This window comes from Pseudorca crassidens, chromosome 19 (genome assembly GCF_039906515.1).
Source record: "Pseudorca crassidens isolate mPseCra1 chromosome 19, mPseCra1.hap1, whole genome shotgun sequence".
Classification (NCBI taxonomy): domain Eukaryota; kingdom Metazoa; phylum Chordata; class Mammalia; order Artiodactyla; family Delphinidae; genus Pseudorca; species Pseudorca crassidens.
Window position 1 is genome coordinate 48,694,581 of NC_090314.1, and position 14,446 is coordinate 48,709,026.

General features: G+C 35.8%; 1 protein-coding gene across 3 annotated transcripts in view; it reads left to right on the top strand.

Annotated features, from left to right (window-relative positions):
* The window catches only part of EFCAB13 (EF-hand calcium binding domain 13), a 38,584-nt gene that overhangs the window by 13,087 nt on the left and 11,051 nt on the right, over positions 1-14,446 (top strand). For 2 of the 3 annotated variants that reach the window (XM_067714584.1, XM_067714582.1), the window contains exons 2-3: positions 1,864-2,001; positions 10,507-10,654. In XM_067714584.1, coding sequence (XP_067570685.1) covers positions 10,558-10,654 — 97 coding nt within the window. In that variant the 5' untranslated portion in view covers positions 1,864-2,001; positions 10,507-10,557. Of the gene's footprint in view, positions 1-1,863; positions 2,002-9,405; positions 10,655-14,446 lie in introns of those variants that run through there. The other variant, XM_067714583.1, reaches the window with a different exon arrangement.

Below are 14,446 nucleotides of genomic sequence, written 5' to 3' on the forward strand. Positions count from 1 at the left end.
ACAGATGCTGGTCCTTTGGGAGGCCCTGAAGGAGTTGGGGTGCTGGATGCATGAATCAATTCTTTTGCTATCCAGGGGGAAGCTGAGAATTGGCATTTTATATCTACTCACTCTGTGCTGAGCAAGGATCATTGGCATTGACTGGCTTATGTCACCACCTCTGTTCTATCCCAGACTACTAGTCTATACTAGACCTATCAGAGCTCCAAGATTGGCAAGACAGAAGCCAGTCTTCTGGGGAGGCCTTTTAGAAAAGTTGGACTGCTGGACGTGTGAACCAATTTCTATCTTCCCCTGAGTGAAGCTGGGAGCTAAGGGGTCTCTTTCAGATCATATGGTGCTGCAGTGGGGACAGGGTCTCCAGCAAAAGGGTGTCCCACATCTCCCTACTAGCTTCAATGAATCTGGTTTTGCATTCTCCTGGGATGTTAGAGCCTTTCAGTTAGTTTCTCATTTCTCACAAAAGGAATTTATCCATGAATTTTTGCTGAATCAGTGTGTGTGAGGGGAGAAGGGGAGTCCAGGGCTTCCTACTCAACTGTCTTGCTGATGTCACTCCTCTGTTGTTAACTTTTAAATGAGAATTACTTTCACCTGAAACTTTCACAAAATAGGAACATGGTGTCTTATTCCATGTATTTACACATAAGAATCATCTTTTTAAGAATGCTTTTAAGGATCATCTAGTTCAGAAATCATTTTGATCATTCTTTCTTTGTTTTGCAATCCATAATGACTTCCAGTGATTGCTTGAAGATTAACTACTGATAATGACTTTAATGCTCTCCACTGCCCAGCTCTTCACTTTACCTATCCTAATCTACTAGAGAAAACTTATTTGAGTTTAATTTGTTCCAGAGTTCACATACACACATCTGTCAACTTCCTTAATCCATATAATTTATAAGTAATTTCTTTTAAGAAAGTTTTCAGTGCAGTAAAAATTTATCAGTTTAAATTTAATGGAGGGAATACTGCCCAAATTTGTGAAGCATACGTTCTAAAGTATTGTAAAAAGACATGTAGCCTAGCTGTTTTCAAGTAATAATTTATATTTACAGAAGTTAAACTAAGATAAATTTACTGATGACTGAGCCATGTATTGTTACAAAAGCTTATTCCAATTTATCATTTGAGAGTGAAGGTTTTCTACTTCTGTTTCTGCTACTAAGAAACAGACTGCTAGGGAATTTTAAATTGTTAGAGAATTAAATGGGGGAAATTATATAATATTTTTGATCCTATGTATTTTTAGTTGTGGTATTGTTAGTGCAATTAAATTGGCACTTCCTTAGATACAAATGCTATAGGAGAGTGGAATAATATATTTCATACTCTGATTTTATAACTTATTTTCTTTTTTTTAATTTTTAAAATATTTTCATTTTATTTATTTATTTTTTACTGTGTTGGGTCTTTGTTGCTGCATGTGGGCTTTCTCCATTTGTGGTGAGCAGGGGCTACTCTTCGTTGTGGTGCACGGGCTTCTCACTACGGTGGCTTCTCTTATTGTGGAGCACGGGCTCTAGGTACATGGGGTTCAGTAGTTGTGGCTTGCAGGCACTACAGTGCAGGCTCAGTAGTTGTGGCTCATGGACTTAGTTGCTCCATGGCATGTGGGATCTTCCTGGACCAGGGATCGAACCTGTGTCCCCTGCATTTGCAGGCAGATTCTTATCCACTGCGCCACCAGGGAAGCCCTTAATTTTCATATTATTAAAGATTCTGGTAATGCTTCTCACATATAACATTTCTGAAGTTTTTAATATTTTGTTAGTGTGTTAGAACTAAAATTCGTCTTACTATTGGTGTTTTGCTTTTGACTTATATTTAATGCTTATTAGCATACTGCTTTATTTTCAGCATTGACTGATATCATCAAAGCTATTGATAAAGATGAAAATATTGATTATGGGGATCTGAATACTTGTCTTCAAAATTTTGGAGTTTACCTTTCTAAGCCAGAATTTCAGAAGATCACAGAGTTGACTGAAGCTGGCGGTAAGTGATATATTTTCAGGAAAATTGGGTTGATGCATGTGAAAAGAGGATCAGTTTGCTATTCTTTTCCTCAGAATGATGACTTTATAATCTTTGTTAGAAAAAGAGTCCATTAAAATTAAGCCAATACTGAAAAGTACAAAAATACTCAAAAGTACAGCAAGACACTCAAAATCTCATTGTCCAGAAATAAGCAGTCTTAATAGTCTTTTCACACCTTTTTTTCCTAGGCAAAAATGCAAACAAAAAGAAAGTAGGGTTTGTGATTTTGCTTTCTGATTGACAGAAGTTAGGACAAAAGGTATTAAGTGGGACAAAGAAGGACTGTTTATTATGTCAAAGCTGACCATTCACAATAAAGGTACCAATTTTTTTAGGTGCCCGTAGAACATAGCAGCAACTTTCCTAAAGAGAAAGGGTGAGCGTAAGGTAGAGGGGTGGGTGAAGTTATAGATGAAATAATAATGGCCATAAGTTGATAATATTTGCAACTAGGGAGAGTACATGAGTGTGCATTGCCATATACTTTCTTTTTAAAAAATTAATTTATTTTATTTATTTATTTTTTTGGCTGTGTTGGGTCTTCATTGCTGCACGCAGGCTTTCTCTAGTTGTGGCGAGCAGGGGCTACTCTTTGTTGCAGTGCATGGGCTTCTCATTGTGGTCGTTTCTCTTGTTGTGGAGCACAGGCTCTAGGCGCATGGGCTTCAGTAGTTGTGGCACATGGCCTCAGTAGTTGTGGTATGCAGGCTCTAGAGCACAGGCTCAGTAGTTGTGGCACATGGACTTAGTTGCTCCGTGGCATGTGGGATCTCCCCAGACCAGGGCTCGAACCCGTGTCCCCTGCATTGGCAGGTGGATTCTTAACCACTGCGCCATCAGGGAAGTCCACCATATACTTTCTATTTTGTATATATTTACAATTTTTCGTAATAAAAAGTAGGTGTGTGTGTGTGTGTGTGTGTGTGTGTGTGTGTGTGTGTGTGTGTGGTGTTGAAGGAGACCAGCTTTCCTGGATGTCAAGTCTCGTTATAAAGCTATAGTAATTTAAACAGTGTGAGAATGGCACAGGGATAGAGAAATTGACCAATAGGACAAGATAAGGAACTTCCAAATCTATCTACATACATATATGGCAACATATATAATGAGGTGTTAGATCACAGCAGGGAAAAGAAGCACCACTTAATAAATGGTGCTGGAATAATTATTCAAATGAAAAAAATGGAATTGGATCCTTATCTATATACCATATTCAGTAATAATTTCCAGATGTGAACAGTAAAAGTTTTAGGAAAAAAAGAAGAAAATTTTTCTCACTTAGAGTTAGGAGGGATTTTTTAAAAAATACAAAATCACTAAGCAGAAGAGAAAAGATTGATAAATTTGGTTACATAAAATTAAGAACTTCTCTTTAATAAAACATAATACAAGGAGAACAAGCCACAAACTGAGTAAAGATTATTTGCAACACTTATAACAGCAAAGGATTGTTGTAGAGAATATATAGGAAACCCCTATAAATTAACAACCCAATAGAAAAATGGCTAAATTTCAAGAACAGTCATTTCCAGGTGAAGAAACACAAATTGCTAATAATCATATGAAAAGCTTCTCAATATCATTAGTAATCAGGGAAATGCAAAATTTAGGTCACAGTGAGATAACTTTTTATACGCACTAAACTGGTAAAAATTAAGCTGTCTGTTAATCTAAGTGTTGGTAAATATGGTGAAAGTGATAAAACAACTTTGAAAAACGTAGTATTTTGTAAGGTTTTCATATCCCTGTGGCTTAGAAAAATCCATTTTTAGCTATAAATTCAAGGAAATCTCTTGCACTGATTTACAAGGAGACATATTCAAGAATGTTCATGGCAACACTGATCTTAATAACAACAAAAAAAGAAACAACATGATCAGTGACAGAATGTATAAATTGTGGTATATACCTTTGTTGTATAATGGAATATTAATGGTGTACACATGAGTGAAAATGAACATAGCAATATAGCATATGGATGATTGTTGGTTATATAATATTGAATGAAAAAAGCAAGTCTCAGATCGCTATAGTGTAACAAAAGCTTGAAAACAAAATTTAAAATAATTTATTTATCTGGTTACAAATTATATGTAAAAGAGCAAAAGATTGGTAAATTTTAAAAATTCAGTAATATTCTCTTTGTGGGGGAAGCAGGATAATGGAATGGGAAAAGCACAGAGGCAATGGTATTAATAATCTTCTTCAGCTGGGTGGTGGCTTCCCAGTGGTTTGGTGTATAATCTCGCTTCATAACGATTATATGTTGCAAATATTTAGAAAGTTATATGTTCCTGTTAGGGAATGTAAATCTTAACTAACTCTATAATTCCCCCAGAATTTTTCAAGGTCTCTTTTTTTTTGTCTCCAAAAATTTGGCTAAGAATACAAAGTGATTTGGTGCTCTTTGAAGTAAACGCTCAAAGATTTTTAATATTGGGAATAGGAAGTATACTGTGCTGTATTTTTTACAGTGCATTAGAATTTTTTTTCTCAGTGGGGTAAGCAAAGGACTAGGGTTATCAAAAGCTCATTATATTTATATAAAACCTTTATATCTGGCCTTAGAAAATTCTTAGAAATATTTTATCCATTCTAACATTGGGATATTATGAAGAGTTATACATAATCAAGGAAAGCCATTGTCTAGGTATAAAATGACTATTAAGATGTTTAATGGTTTCAACAGTATACTAAAGATATCAATGTGAATGTTAGCCTGATGTAGAAGAAACAGAGAGTCAAGAGAGCTCGCTTCTAATTCTTGATCTTGCATTTCCTACTGTGAACGTAGAAAAAAAAATCATATCACGTATGTGTTTTTTTAAAACATGTAAAATAACATACTAATTCTTTACCTACATTTTTTTATTTTGATGATGGCCATTCTGACTGGTGTGAGATGATATCTTATTGTAGTTTTTTTTTTTTAACATCTTTATTGGAGTATAATTGCTTTACAATGGTGTGTTAGTTTCTGCTTTATATTTACCTACATATTTTACTGAGTTGTTGCAAGACCAAGACAAGATAAGTTTAAAGTTAAAAATGTTGTACACTTGTGGCTAGAAGGATTTTGACAAATTCTCTTGGTATTTTCAGGGTTTAGCTTTTGCCTGTAAGTTGAATTGCTTTTCCCCCTTATACCCATATATCTTTAGTGGTTAGTATTAGCTGTTGGATATAATTATGTTATCTCCCTGAATATATAACTTATTTTATATAATTCAGTATTTATCATAATAATTTAATACTTGAAGATACTGAAGAAAATGTGTTATTTTCCCTTCAGAAACAAAAAAAGTGAATTTTAAAGAATTCATTGATACTATGATGAGCAACACGGAACGCTTCTCTGAAAAATTATGTTAGAACATCGTATCTTGTGCTTTTTGTGGACTAAATGGTTTGACAGATTTTAGAAGAGCTAGCCATCCTAAAGATTAGAAGAGCTAGCCATCCTAAAGATTAGAAGAGCTAGCCATCCTAAAGATTAGAAGAGCTAGCCATCCTAAAGATTAAAAGAGCTAGCCATCCTAAAGATTAGAAGAGCTAGCCATCCTAAAGATTAGAAGAGCTAGCCATCCTAAAGATTAGAAGAGCTAGCCATCCTAAAGATTAGAAGAGCTAGCCATCCTAAAGATTAGAAGAGCTAGCCATCCTAAAGATTAGAAGAGCTAGCCATCCTAAAGATCGTCAGGCAAATAAATGCCTGGCTTCGTGCTATGTTTGATCTTAATCTTCTCCATTACTGATTCCTAAATCTAGAACTTCCACATGCAAATGAATTGAAAGCTATCATAATCTTACTGTTCAACCTCATACTTTATTATAAAGAGCTAGAACCACATATATGAAATTCATATTTTGGGAAGGTTTAAAATGTTTTCTTACTTTGGGAAAGTGATGCCATCTAGTGACCATAGCTGAGTACTATAATGCAGAATTTCTGGTTTCAGCTATTCATATTTTTTTTCATCTTCCACTTTATTCAATAACATTTATTGAACCATTACTATGTACCAGATTATATGTTAAGCTGTGAGAGTGCTAAGGTGAAGAAGACAGTCTTTGTCACTAAGAAGCTCACTGTAAAAAAATGTAAGGTCATATATGTATATTGGAGTGAAATTAGTACTTTGAAGATTGGGGCTAAAAGTAGGAATGCGTTGTTTTGTGCCACATATTAGGTAATAGTGCACTTTAAGTAACAGCTATTTTTACCTTATATATCAATTTAATTTGTCTCCTATACAAGGAAACACAATTGATTAATTGGATGCAAGGATTATTTGCATTGTCAGGCACTTTTCCTAGGAATTTCAGTTTCATGGAGATAAAAAATTTTATTAGCACAGGGTTGTATAATATCTTATTCATATCTGTAGTTATATTTCCTTTCTCACTTTTTTTCTTCAAGTACTTTTTTAATTAAAGTAAATGCCAATAGAAAATAATTTTAATGAAACCATTTCAAGCACATCCAATGACTGGACATATATTTTTACATTGTGTACTCATTCAGATTTTATGTAAGCCACTTGATCATTCCATGTGGCTGTCATAGAATTTTAGTTTTTATTCTTTTATCTTGGTTTTTATTCATTTACTTACTTTTATTTTTTGTAGTTTACAAGATAATGGCTATAATTCCTTGTGCTATACAATATATCTTTGTTGCTTATCTATTTTATACATACTAGTTTGTATCTCTTAATCCCATACAGCTGTCTTGTCCCATCCCCTCTTCCCTCTTGCCTCTCCCCACTGATAACCCCTAGTTTGTTTTCTATAACTGTGAGTCTGGTTTTGTTCTTCTGTATACATTCATTTCTTTTATTTTTTCAGATTCCACACAAAAGTGATTTCATACAGTATTTGTTTTTCTCTGTCTGATTTATTTCACTAAGCATCATATTCTCTAGATCCATCCAAATTGCTGCAAATGGCAGAATTTTGTGCTTTTTTATGGCTGAGTAATATTCCATTGTGTGTGTGTGTGTACACACATACCGTTTCCTCTTTATCCATTTATTTGTTGATGGACACTTAGGTTGCTTCCATATCTTGGCTATTGTGAATAGTGCTGCTATGAACATTGGGGTGCATCTATATTTTGAAATTAGTGTTTTCTGTTTTTCCAAATATATACCTAGGAGTGAAATTGCTGGACATATGGTAGTTCTATTTTAGCTTTTTTAGGAACCTCCATGCTGTTTTCCTCAGTGGCTGCAACAAATTACATCCCCACCAACAGTGTACAAGGGTTCCCATTTCTCTGTATCCTTGCCGATATTTGTTATTTGTGGACTTTTTGATGATAGCCATTCTGACAGGTGTGAGGTGATATCTCACTGTGGTTTTGATTTGCATTTCTTTAATAATTAGTGATGTTGAGCTTCTTTTCACGTGCCTTTTAGCCATCTGTATGTCTTCTTTGGAAAAACCTCTATCCAGGGCTTCTGCCCAATTTTTGATTGGGTTGTTTTAAACTGGTAGTCATTTAAGTTCAAACACATTCTAAAAGGTCTACAGTTTTTACTCACCTCCCCCACATTTTGTGTTTTTGATGTCATATTTTGCATCTTCATGTTTATCTCTCAACTGTTTATTGTACTTACAGTTGCTATTACATTTTTTTCCAGGTGGTATTCTTCTGTATCACTTTAGTCTGCCAATCATTCCTTCTAGTATTTTTTTTATTTCAACTATTGAATTCTTCATTTCTGATTAAGTCTTTTTTATATTTTCTAGTTCCTTGTTAAAATTTTCACTGTTCATCTATTCTTTTCCCTAATTCAGTTAACATTTTTATTACCAATGCTTTGAATTCTTTATCTGGTAAATTGTTTATTTGTTTCATTATTAATTTTTTTCAGGGGTTTTCTTTGGCTCTTTCAATTGAGAGCAATTCCTCTGCCTTTTCATTTTGCTTAACTTTCTCTGCCTCTGTTTAGGTAAAACAGTTACCTACTGTGGTCTTGAAGGGGTTTTCTTATGTGGGGGCATCCCTATACAGACAGGGTGTGCACAATACCTTTGGTGGGAGAGCTGGATTTGGCATGGACACAGGTCACATCTTTTCTCAGAGTGTGCTGGTAGCTATCACCTCGTAGGGGTGGGGCTAGAGATGGAGGGGCTAGAGATGGAGTGAGGTGTGAGGTAGGACTTCTCTGCTCAGTGGCCATCCCTGCCCTATCAGGGCAGGGTTTGATCCCAAGTTGCTGAAGCAGAAGCCCTGAGGGTTGGGCCAGGCCTGGCTCTGTTCCCTTTAAGTGTGTGCTTTCCCTTCTTCCTGCTCCGGGACCCTTGCCTGAAAGGGGAGGAGAGCTGAAGCAAGTGGAGTCCATGCAGGTTCTCGGCTTGTATCGATCTCAGACAGAGGTCTGAGGTATCTCCAATATGCTGCCTGTGCAGGGGCCAGCAATTGTTTCCGTCACTCCACTCAGATGCAGTATTGGGTGCAAGTCTACTTTGTCCTTCACATCCAATCACTGCCCCCAGCCTCCACTGCCCCCACCCTGTTGTGGAGCCACACCACAGGGCAGGCGGGGCCTGTGTGGACTCTCAGGGTGTATTGGGGGTGAGCTGTGGTAGAGTGGCCACCCTCAAAGAACTGGACTGTTCCTGATGTGTTGCTTGCGTAAGCACCAGCAAATATTATATTTATTGATATTCTTAATTTAGTATTAGAATATGTTTTATTTTTGAGGTTGAAGGGGAATCTGGCTATTCTCAGTCTACCATATTGCCAGTTCTCTCTTTAAAAGCACTCATTCAGGTTTTTGACCTTGCCACTTCATACTAGCTTTTTACGAAAAGTTAAATCTCATCTTGTTAAATCCAATGGTCAATTTTCTGTCTTCATCTTATTTACCTCTAGCAGGTTTTAATATGTTTCTTCTTAAAAATTTCTCTTCTTCTGTCTTCTGTGACACTGTAGTCTCCTAATGTCCCTCTCATCTTATTGGCTCTTCCTTTAAAAAAAAATGAGATATAATTGACATTGTGTAAGTTTAAGGTGTGCAATCTGTTGATTTGATACACTTATACATTGCAGTATGATTACCACCGTAGTGTTTAACTAACACCTCCATCACATCACATAAATATTATTTCTTTTTTGTGGTGAGAACATTTAAGATTTAGTCTCTTAGCAACTTTCAAGTGTATAATATAGTATTAACTATAATCACAATGCTGTGCATTAGATCCCCAGGGCTCATTAATCTTCTAATTGCAAGTTAGTATCCTTTGACCAACATCTCCCCAGTTCCCCGACTCCCCAACCCCTGGTAACCACCATTCTATTCTCTGTTTCTATGAGTTCTGCTTTTTTAGATTCCACATATAAGTGAGATCTTATAGTATTTGTCTTTCTCTGTCTGACTTATCTCACTTAAAGTAATACCCTCAAGTCCGCAAATGGCAGAATTTCCTTCTTTCTCGTGGCTAAATGATATCCCATTGTATATATACCCCTTCCTTTTTGGTCTTGTTGGCTGGCTGCTTCTTTTCTGGATGACTTTTAAATATTAGTGTGATCCCAGATTCCATTCTGAGTCCCATTCTCTAAGGCTTTTCCTGAGTGATCTTATTGCTTTAAAATAATATCTGTATCCTTTTGACACCCTATTTATTTATCTCAAACGTAATGTGTATGAAAAAGAATTCTTATTCTTTCCCTGGTCTTCCCTATATCAGCTGTTGATACCACTCTCCACCCAGTTGCTCAGGTCTCAAACCTATAAGTTCTTCATGGCCCCCGCCCCCTTAGACTGTTATTCAATTCATCATTAAATACTCTCAGCTTCATGCTCAAAATGTATCCTGTATTTGTCCACTTCTCCTTATCTCTATCACTTTCACCCTTGTTGAAACCACTATCATTTTTTTGTGTGTGAGCTACTACAATAGCTTCCTAACTGCTTGATCTTCAGAAAGTTCGTTGTCTACATTGCAACAGAGTGATCTTTTATACTTTTGTAATATGATAACTTCACTCCCCTGTTAAAACTTTCCAAAGGTTTTCTATTGAAATTTTAATCAAACAAAATTTCCTTCCATGGTCTGCAGTGGTATATTAAAGAGGAAGTAGTTATCCAGGAAAGAATTTTTTGGGGAATAGCAAAAGCTATTTAATTCATGGTTTTATCAGTTGGACATGTTTGTGAATTCAGCCTTTTGTAAATCTATAGTTCAATGAAAGTTATTCTTTATAATGATTATTTAGGGGTGCAGACATTATAAGTTCTTGAAATATTTTATAATCTTCAAAGATATACTTAATTTTGTGTTATTTTATTCTGCTTTAATATTTGAAAATTGGCAATTAATTTATACTGTATTTGTTATTCTTCTTAACCATAAAAATCTCAATTCCTAACTATTCCAGATAATAGTTTGCTGTATTAACTTCTTGGACAAGTATGTTGTAAAACTTGTGTTTTATGTACCCTTTAGTATTTATTGCCTGATGCTATTGAAAACCTCCACAACCTTAGCAAAGAGAAGATGAGTGCTCCTGACCTGTGGAATACTCTGTCTAGTTTGAAAAGTAATTTAAAAAAAGATGAATTCCTAGCTGCACTGAAATTAGCAACAGTTGATGGTGAGTATTCCAAATACTAAAATTAAAAGATATATGGTTTTATCTTCTGTCAATCTTTATTTGTCCTTGTATCTGATTGATATGCCAATATATACATTTAGGAAATATAAAGAAAGCTCAGATTGTTTGTCCTATAGAAAAATATTAATATCTAATATATTATTACTCTACACTGATCAAATACGTATTGACTGTAACTGGATGAGGCCAGCAAGTTTGGCTTCTTGCTGATTGAAAGGCCAATACTCAAGAGACAAGTGTTGGTGGAAAAGGAAAAGTTGTTTTATTTGGGAGGCCAGCAACCTGGGAAGATGGTGGACCAATGTCCTAGGACCATCTCCAAGTTGTTGGTTAGGAGACAAAGGTTTTACAATCAGTGTCGGGGAGGGGGCTGCAGGGCGTGTGAATGGCTTGTGCACAATCTCGGATTGGTCGGTATCAAGGTAAAGTTTCAGGCAACACCAATCCTCTGGCTTTAATTGGTTTGGGTTCTATGTGCTTGCATAGCAGTTTTCATCTGAGGGGTGTCTGCTTCCTGTAAAAACAACTGAGGAATATGTGTTAGGCCTTTATCAATATCTTCAGGGAACTGGGAGCTCAGTGACTCTGCTATGTGGCTGGTTTGTAGTCTAAATTATTACCAGTTTCCTGACCCAACAGATAGCTATTCTTTGTTTTTACATCTTCATATTTCATATTCATTAACTTTTTTTTAACATCTTTATTGGAGTATAATTGCTTTACATTGTTGTGTTAGTTTCTGCTGTGTAACAAAGTGAATCAGCAATACGTATACTTATATCCCCATATCCCTTCCCTCTTGCATCTCCCTCCCACCCTCCCTATCGCACCCCTCTAGGTAGACACAAAGCACCGTGCTGATCTCCCTGTGCTATGCAGCTGCTTCCCACTAGCTATCTGTTTACATTTGATAGTGTATATATGACCATGCCACTCTCTCACTTTGTCCCAGCTTACCCTTCCCCCTCCTGGTGTCCTTAAGTCCATTCTCTACATCTGCCTCTTTATTCCTATCCTGCCCCTACGTTCTTCAGAACCATTTTTTTTTTAAGATTCCATATATATGTGTTAGCATATGGTATTTACTTTTCTCTTTGTGACTTACTTCGCTCTGTATGACAGATTCTAGGTCCATTCACCTCACTACAAATAACTCAATTTTGAGTTATTTTGAGTCAGTTTTACTTCTTCTCTTACGATTTGAATTCCTTTTATTTCTTTTTCTTCTCTGATTGCTGTGGCTAACACTTCCAAAACTATGTTGAATAATAGTGGTAGAGTGGGCAGCCTTGTCTTGTTCCTGATCTTAGAGGAAATGGTTTCAGTTTTTCACCATTGAGAATGATGTTGGCTGTGGGTTTGTCATATATGGCCTGTATTATGTTGATGTAAGTTCCCTCTATGCCTACTTTCTGGAGAGTTTTTATCATAAATAGGTGTTGAATTTTGTCGAAAGCTTTTTCTGCATCTATTGAGATGATCATATGGTTTTTCTCCTTCAGTTTGTTAATATGGTGTATCACATTGATTGATTTGCATATATTGAAGAATTCTTGCATTCCTGGGATAAACCCCACTTGATCATGGCGTATGATCCTTTTAATGTGCTGTTGGATTCTGTTTGCTAGTATTTTGTTGAGGATTTTTGCATCTATGTTCATCAGTGATATTAGCCTGTATTTTTCTTTTTTGTGACATCTTTGTCTGGTTTTGGTATCGGAGTGATGGTGGCCTCATAGAATGAGTTTGGGAATATTCCTCCCTCTGTTATATTTTGGAAGAGTTTGAGAAGGATGAGTGTTAGCTCTTCTCTAAATGTTTGATAGAATTCGGCTGTGAAGCCATCTGGTCCTGGGCTTTTGTTTGTTAGAAGATTTTTAATCACAGTTTCAATTTCAGTGCTTGTGATTGGTCTGTTTCTATTTTCTATTTATTCCTGGTTCGGTCTCGGAAGGTTGTGCTTTTCTAAGAATTTGTCCATTTCTTCCAGGTTGTCCATTTTATTGGCATGTAGTTGCTTGTAGTAATCTCTCATGATCCTTCGTATTTCTGCAGTGTCAGTTGTTACTTCTCCTTTTTCATTTCTAATTCTGTTGATTTGAGTCTTCTCCCTTTTTTTCGTGATGAGTCTGGCTAATGGTTTATCAATTTTATCTTCTCAAAGAAGCAGCTTTTAGTTTTATTGATCTTTGCTATCATTTCCTGCATTTCTTTTTCATTTATTTCTGATCCAACCTTTATGATTTCTTTCCTTCTACTAACTTTGGGTTTTTTTTGTTCTTTTTCTCTAATTGCTTTAGGTGTAAGGTTAAGTTGTTTATTTGAGATTTTTCTTGTTTCTTGAGGTAAGATTGTATTCCTGTAAACTTCCCTCTTAGAACTGCTTTTGCTGCATCCCATAGGTTTCGGGCCATCCTGTTTTAATTGTCATTTGTTTCTAGGTATTTTTTGATTTCCTCTTTGATTTCTTCAGTGATCTCTTGGTTTAGTAGTGTATTGTTTAGCCTCCATGTGTTTGTATTTTTTGCAGTTTTTTTGCTGTAATTAATATCTAGACCCATAGTGTTGTGGTCGGAAAAGACACTTGATACGATTTCAATTTTCTTAAATTTACCAAGGCTTGATTTGTGACCCAAATCACAAATCTATCCTGGAGAATGTTCCAGGAGTACTTGAGAAGAAAGTGTATTCTGTTGTTTTTAGATGGAATGTCCTATAAATATCAATTAAGTCCATCTTGTTTAATGTGTCATTTAAAGCTTGTGTTTCCTTATTTATTTTCATTTTTGTTGTTTTGTCCACTGGTGAAAGTGGGGTGTTAAAGTCCCCTACTGCTATTGTGTTATTGTTGATTTCCCCTTTTATGGCTGTTAGCATTTGCCTTATGTGTTGAGGTGCTCGTATGTTGCGTGCATAAATATTTACAATTGTTATATCTTCTTCTTGGATTGATCCTTTGATCATTATGTAGTGTCCTTCTTTGTCTCATCAGTCTTTATTTTAAAGTCTATTTTATCTGATATGAGAATTGCTACTCCAGGTTTCTTTTGATTTCCATTTGCATGGAATATCTTTTTCCATCCCCTCACTTTCAGTCTGTATGTGTCCCTAGGTCTGAAGTCGGTCTCTTGTAGACAGCATATATATGGGTCTTGTTTTTGTATCCATTCAGCCAGTCTATGTCTTTTGGTTGGAACATTTAATCCATTTACATTTAAGGTAATTATCGATATGTATGTTCCTGTTACCGTTTTCTTAATTGTTTTGGGTTTGTTATTGTAGGTCTTTTCCTTCTCTTGTGTTGCTGCACAGAGAAGTTCCTTTAGCATTTGTTGTAAAGCTGGTGTGGTGGTGCTGAATTCTCTTAGCTTTTGCTTGACTGTAAAGATTTTAATTTCTCCATCGAATCTGAATGAGATCCTTGCTGGGTAGAGTAATCTTGGTTGTAGGTTATTCCCTTTCATGACTTTAAATATGTCCTGCTACTCCCTCCTGGCTTGCAAAGTTTCTGCTGAAAGAGCAGCTGTTAACCTTATGGGGATTCCCTTGTATGTTATTTGTTGCTTTTCCCTTGCTGCTTTTAATATTTTTTCTTTGTGTTTAATTTTTGATAGTTTGATTAATATGTCTTGGCTTGTTTCTCCTTGGATTTATCCTGTATGGGACTCTCTGTGCTTCCTGGACTTGATTCACTATTTCCTTTCCCATATTAGGGAAATTTTCAACTATAATCTCTTCAAATATTTTCTCAGTCCCTTTCTTTTTCTCTTC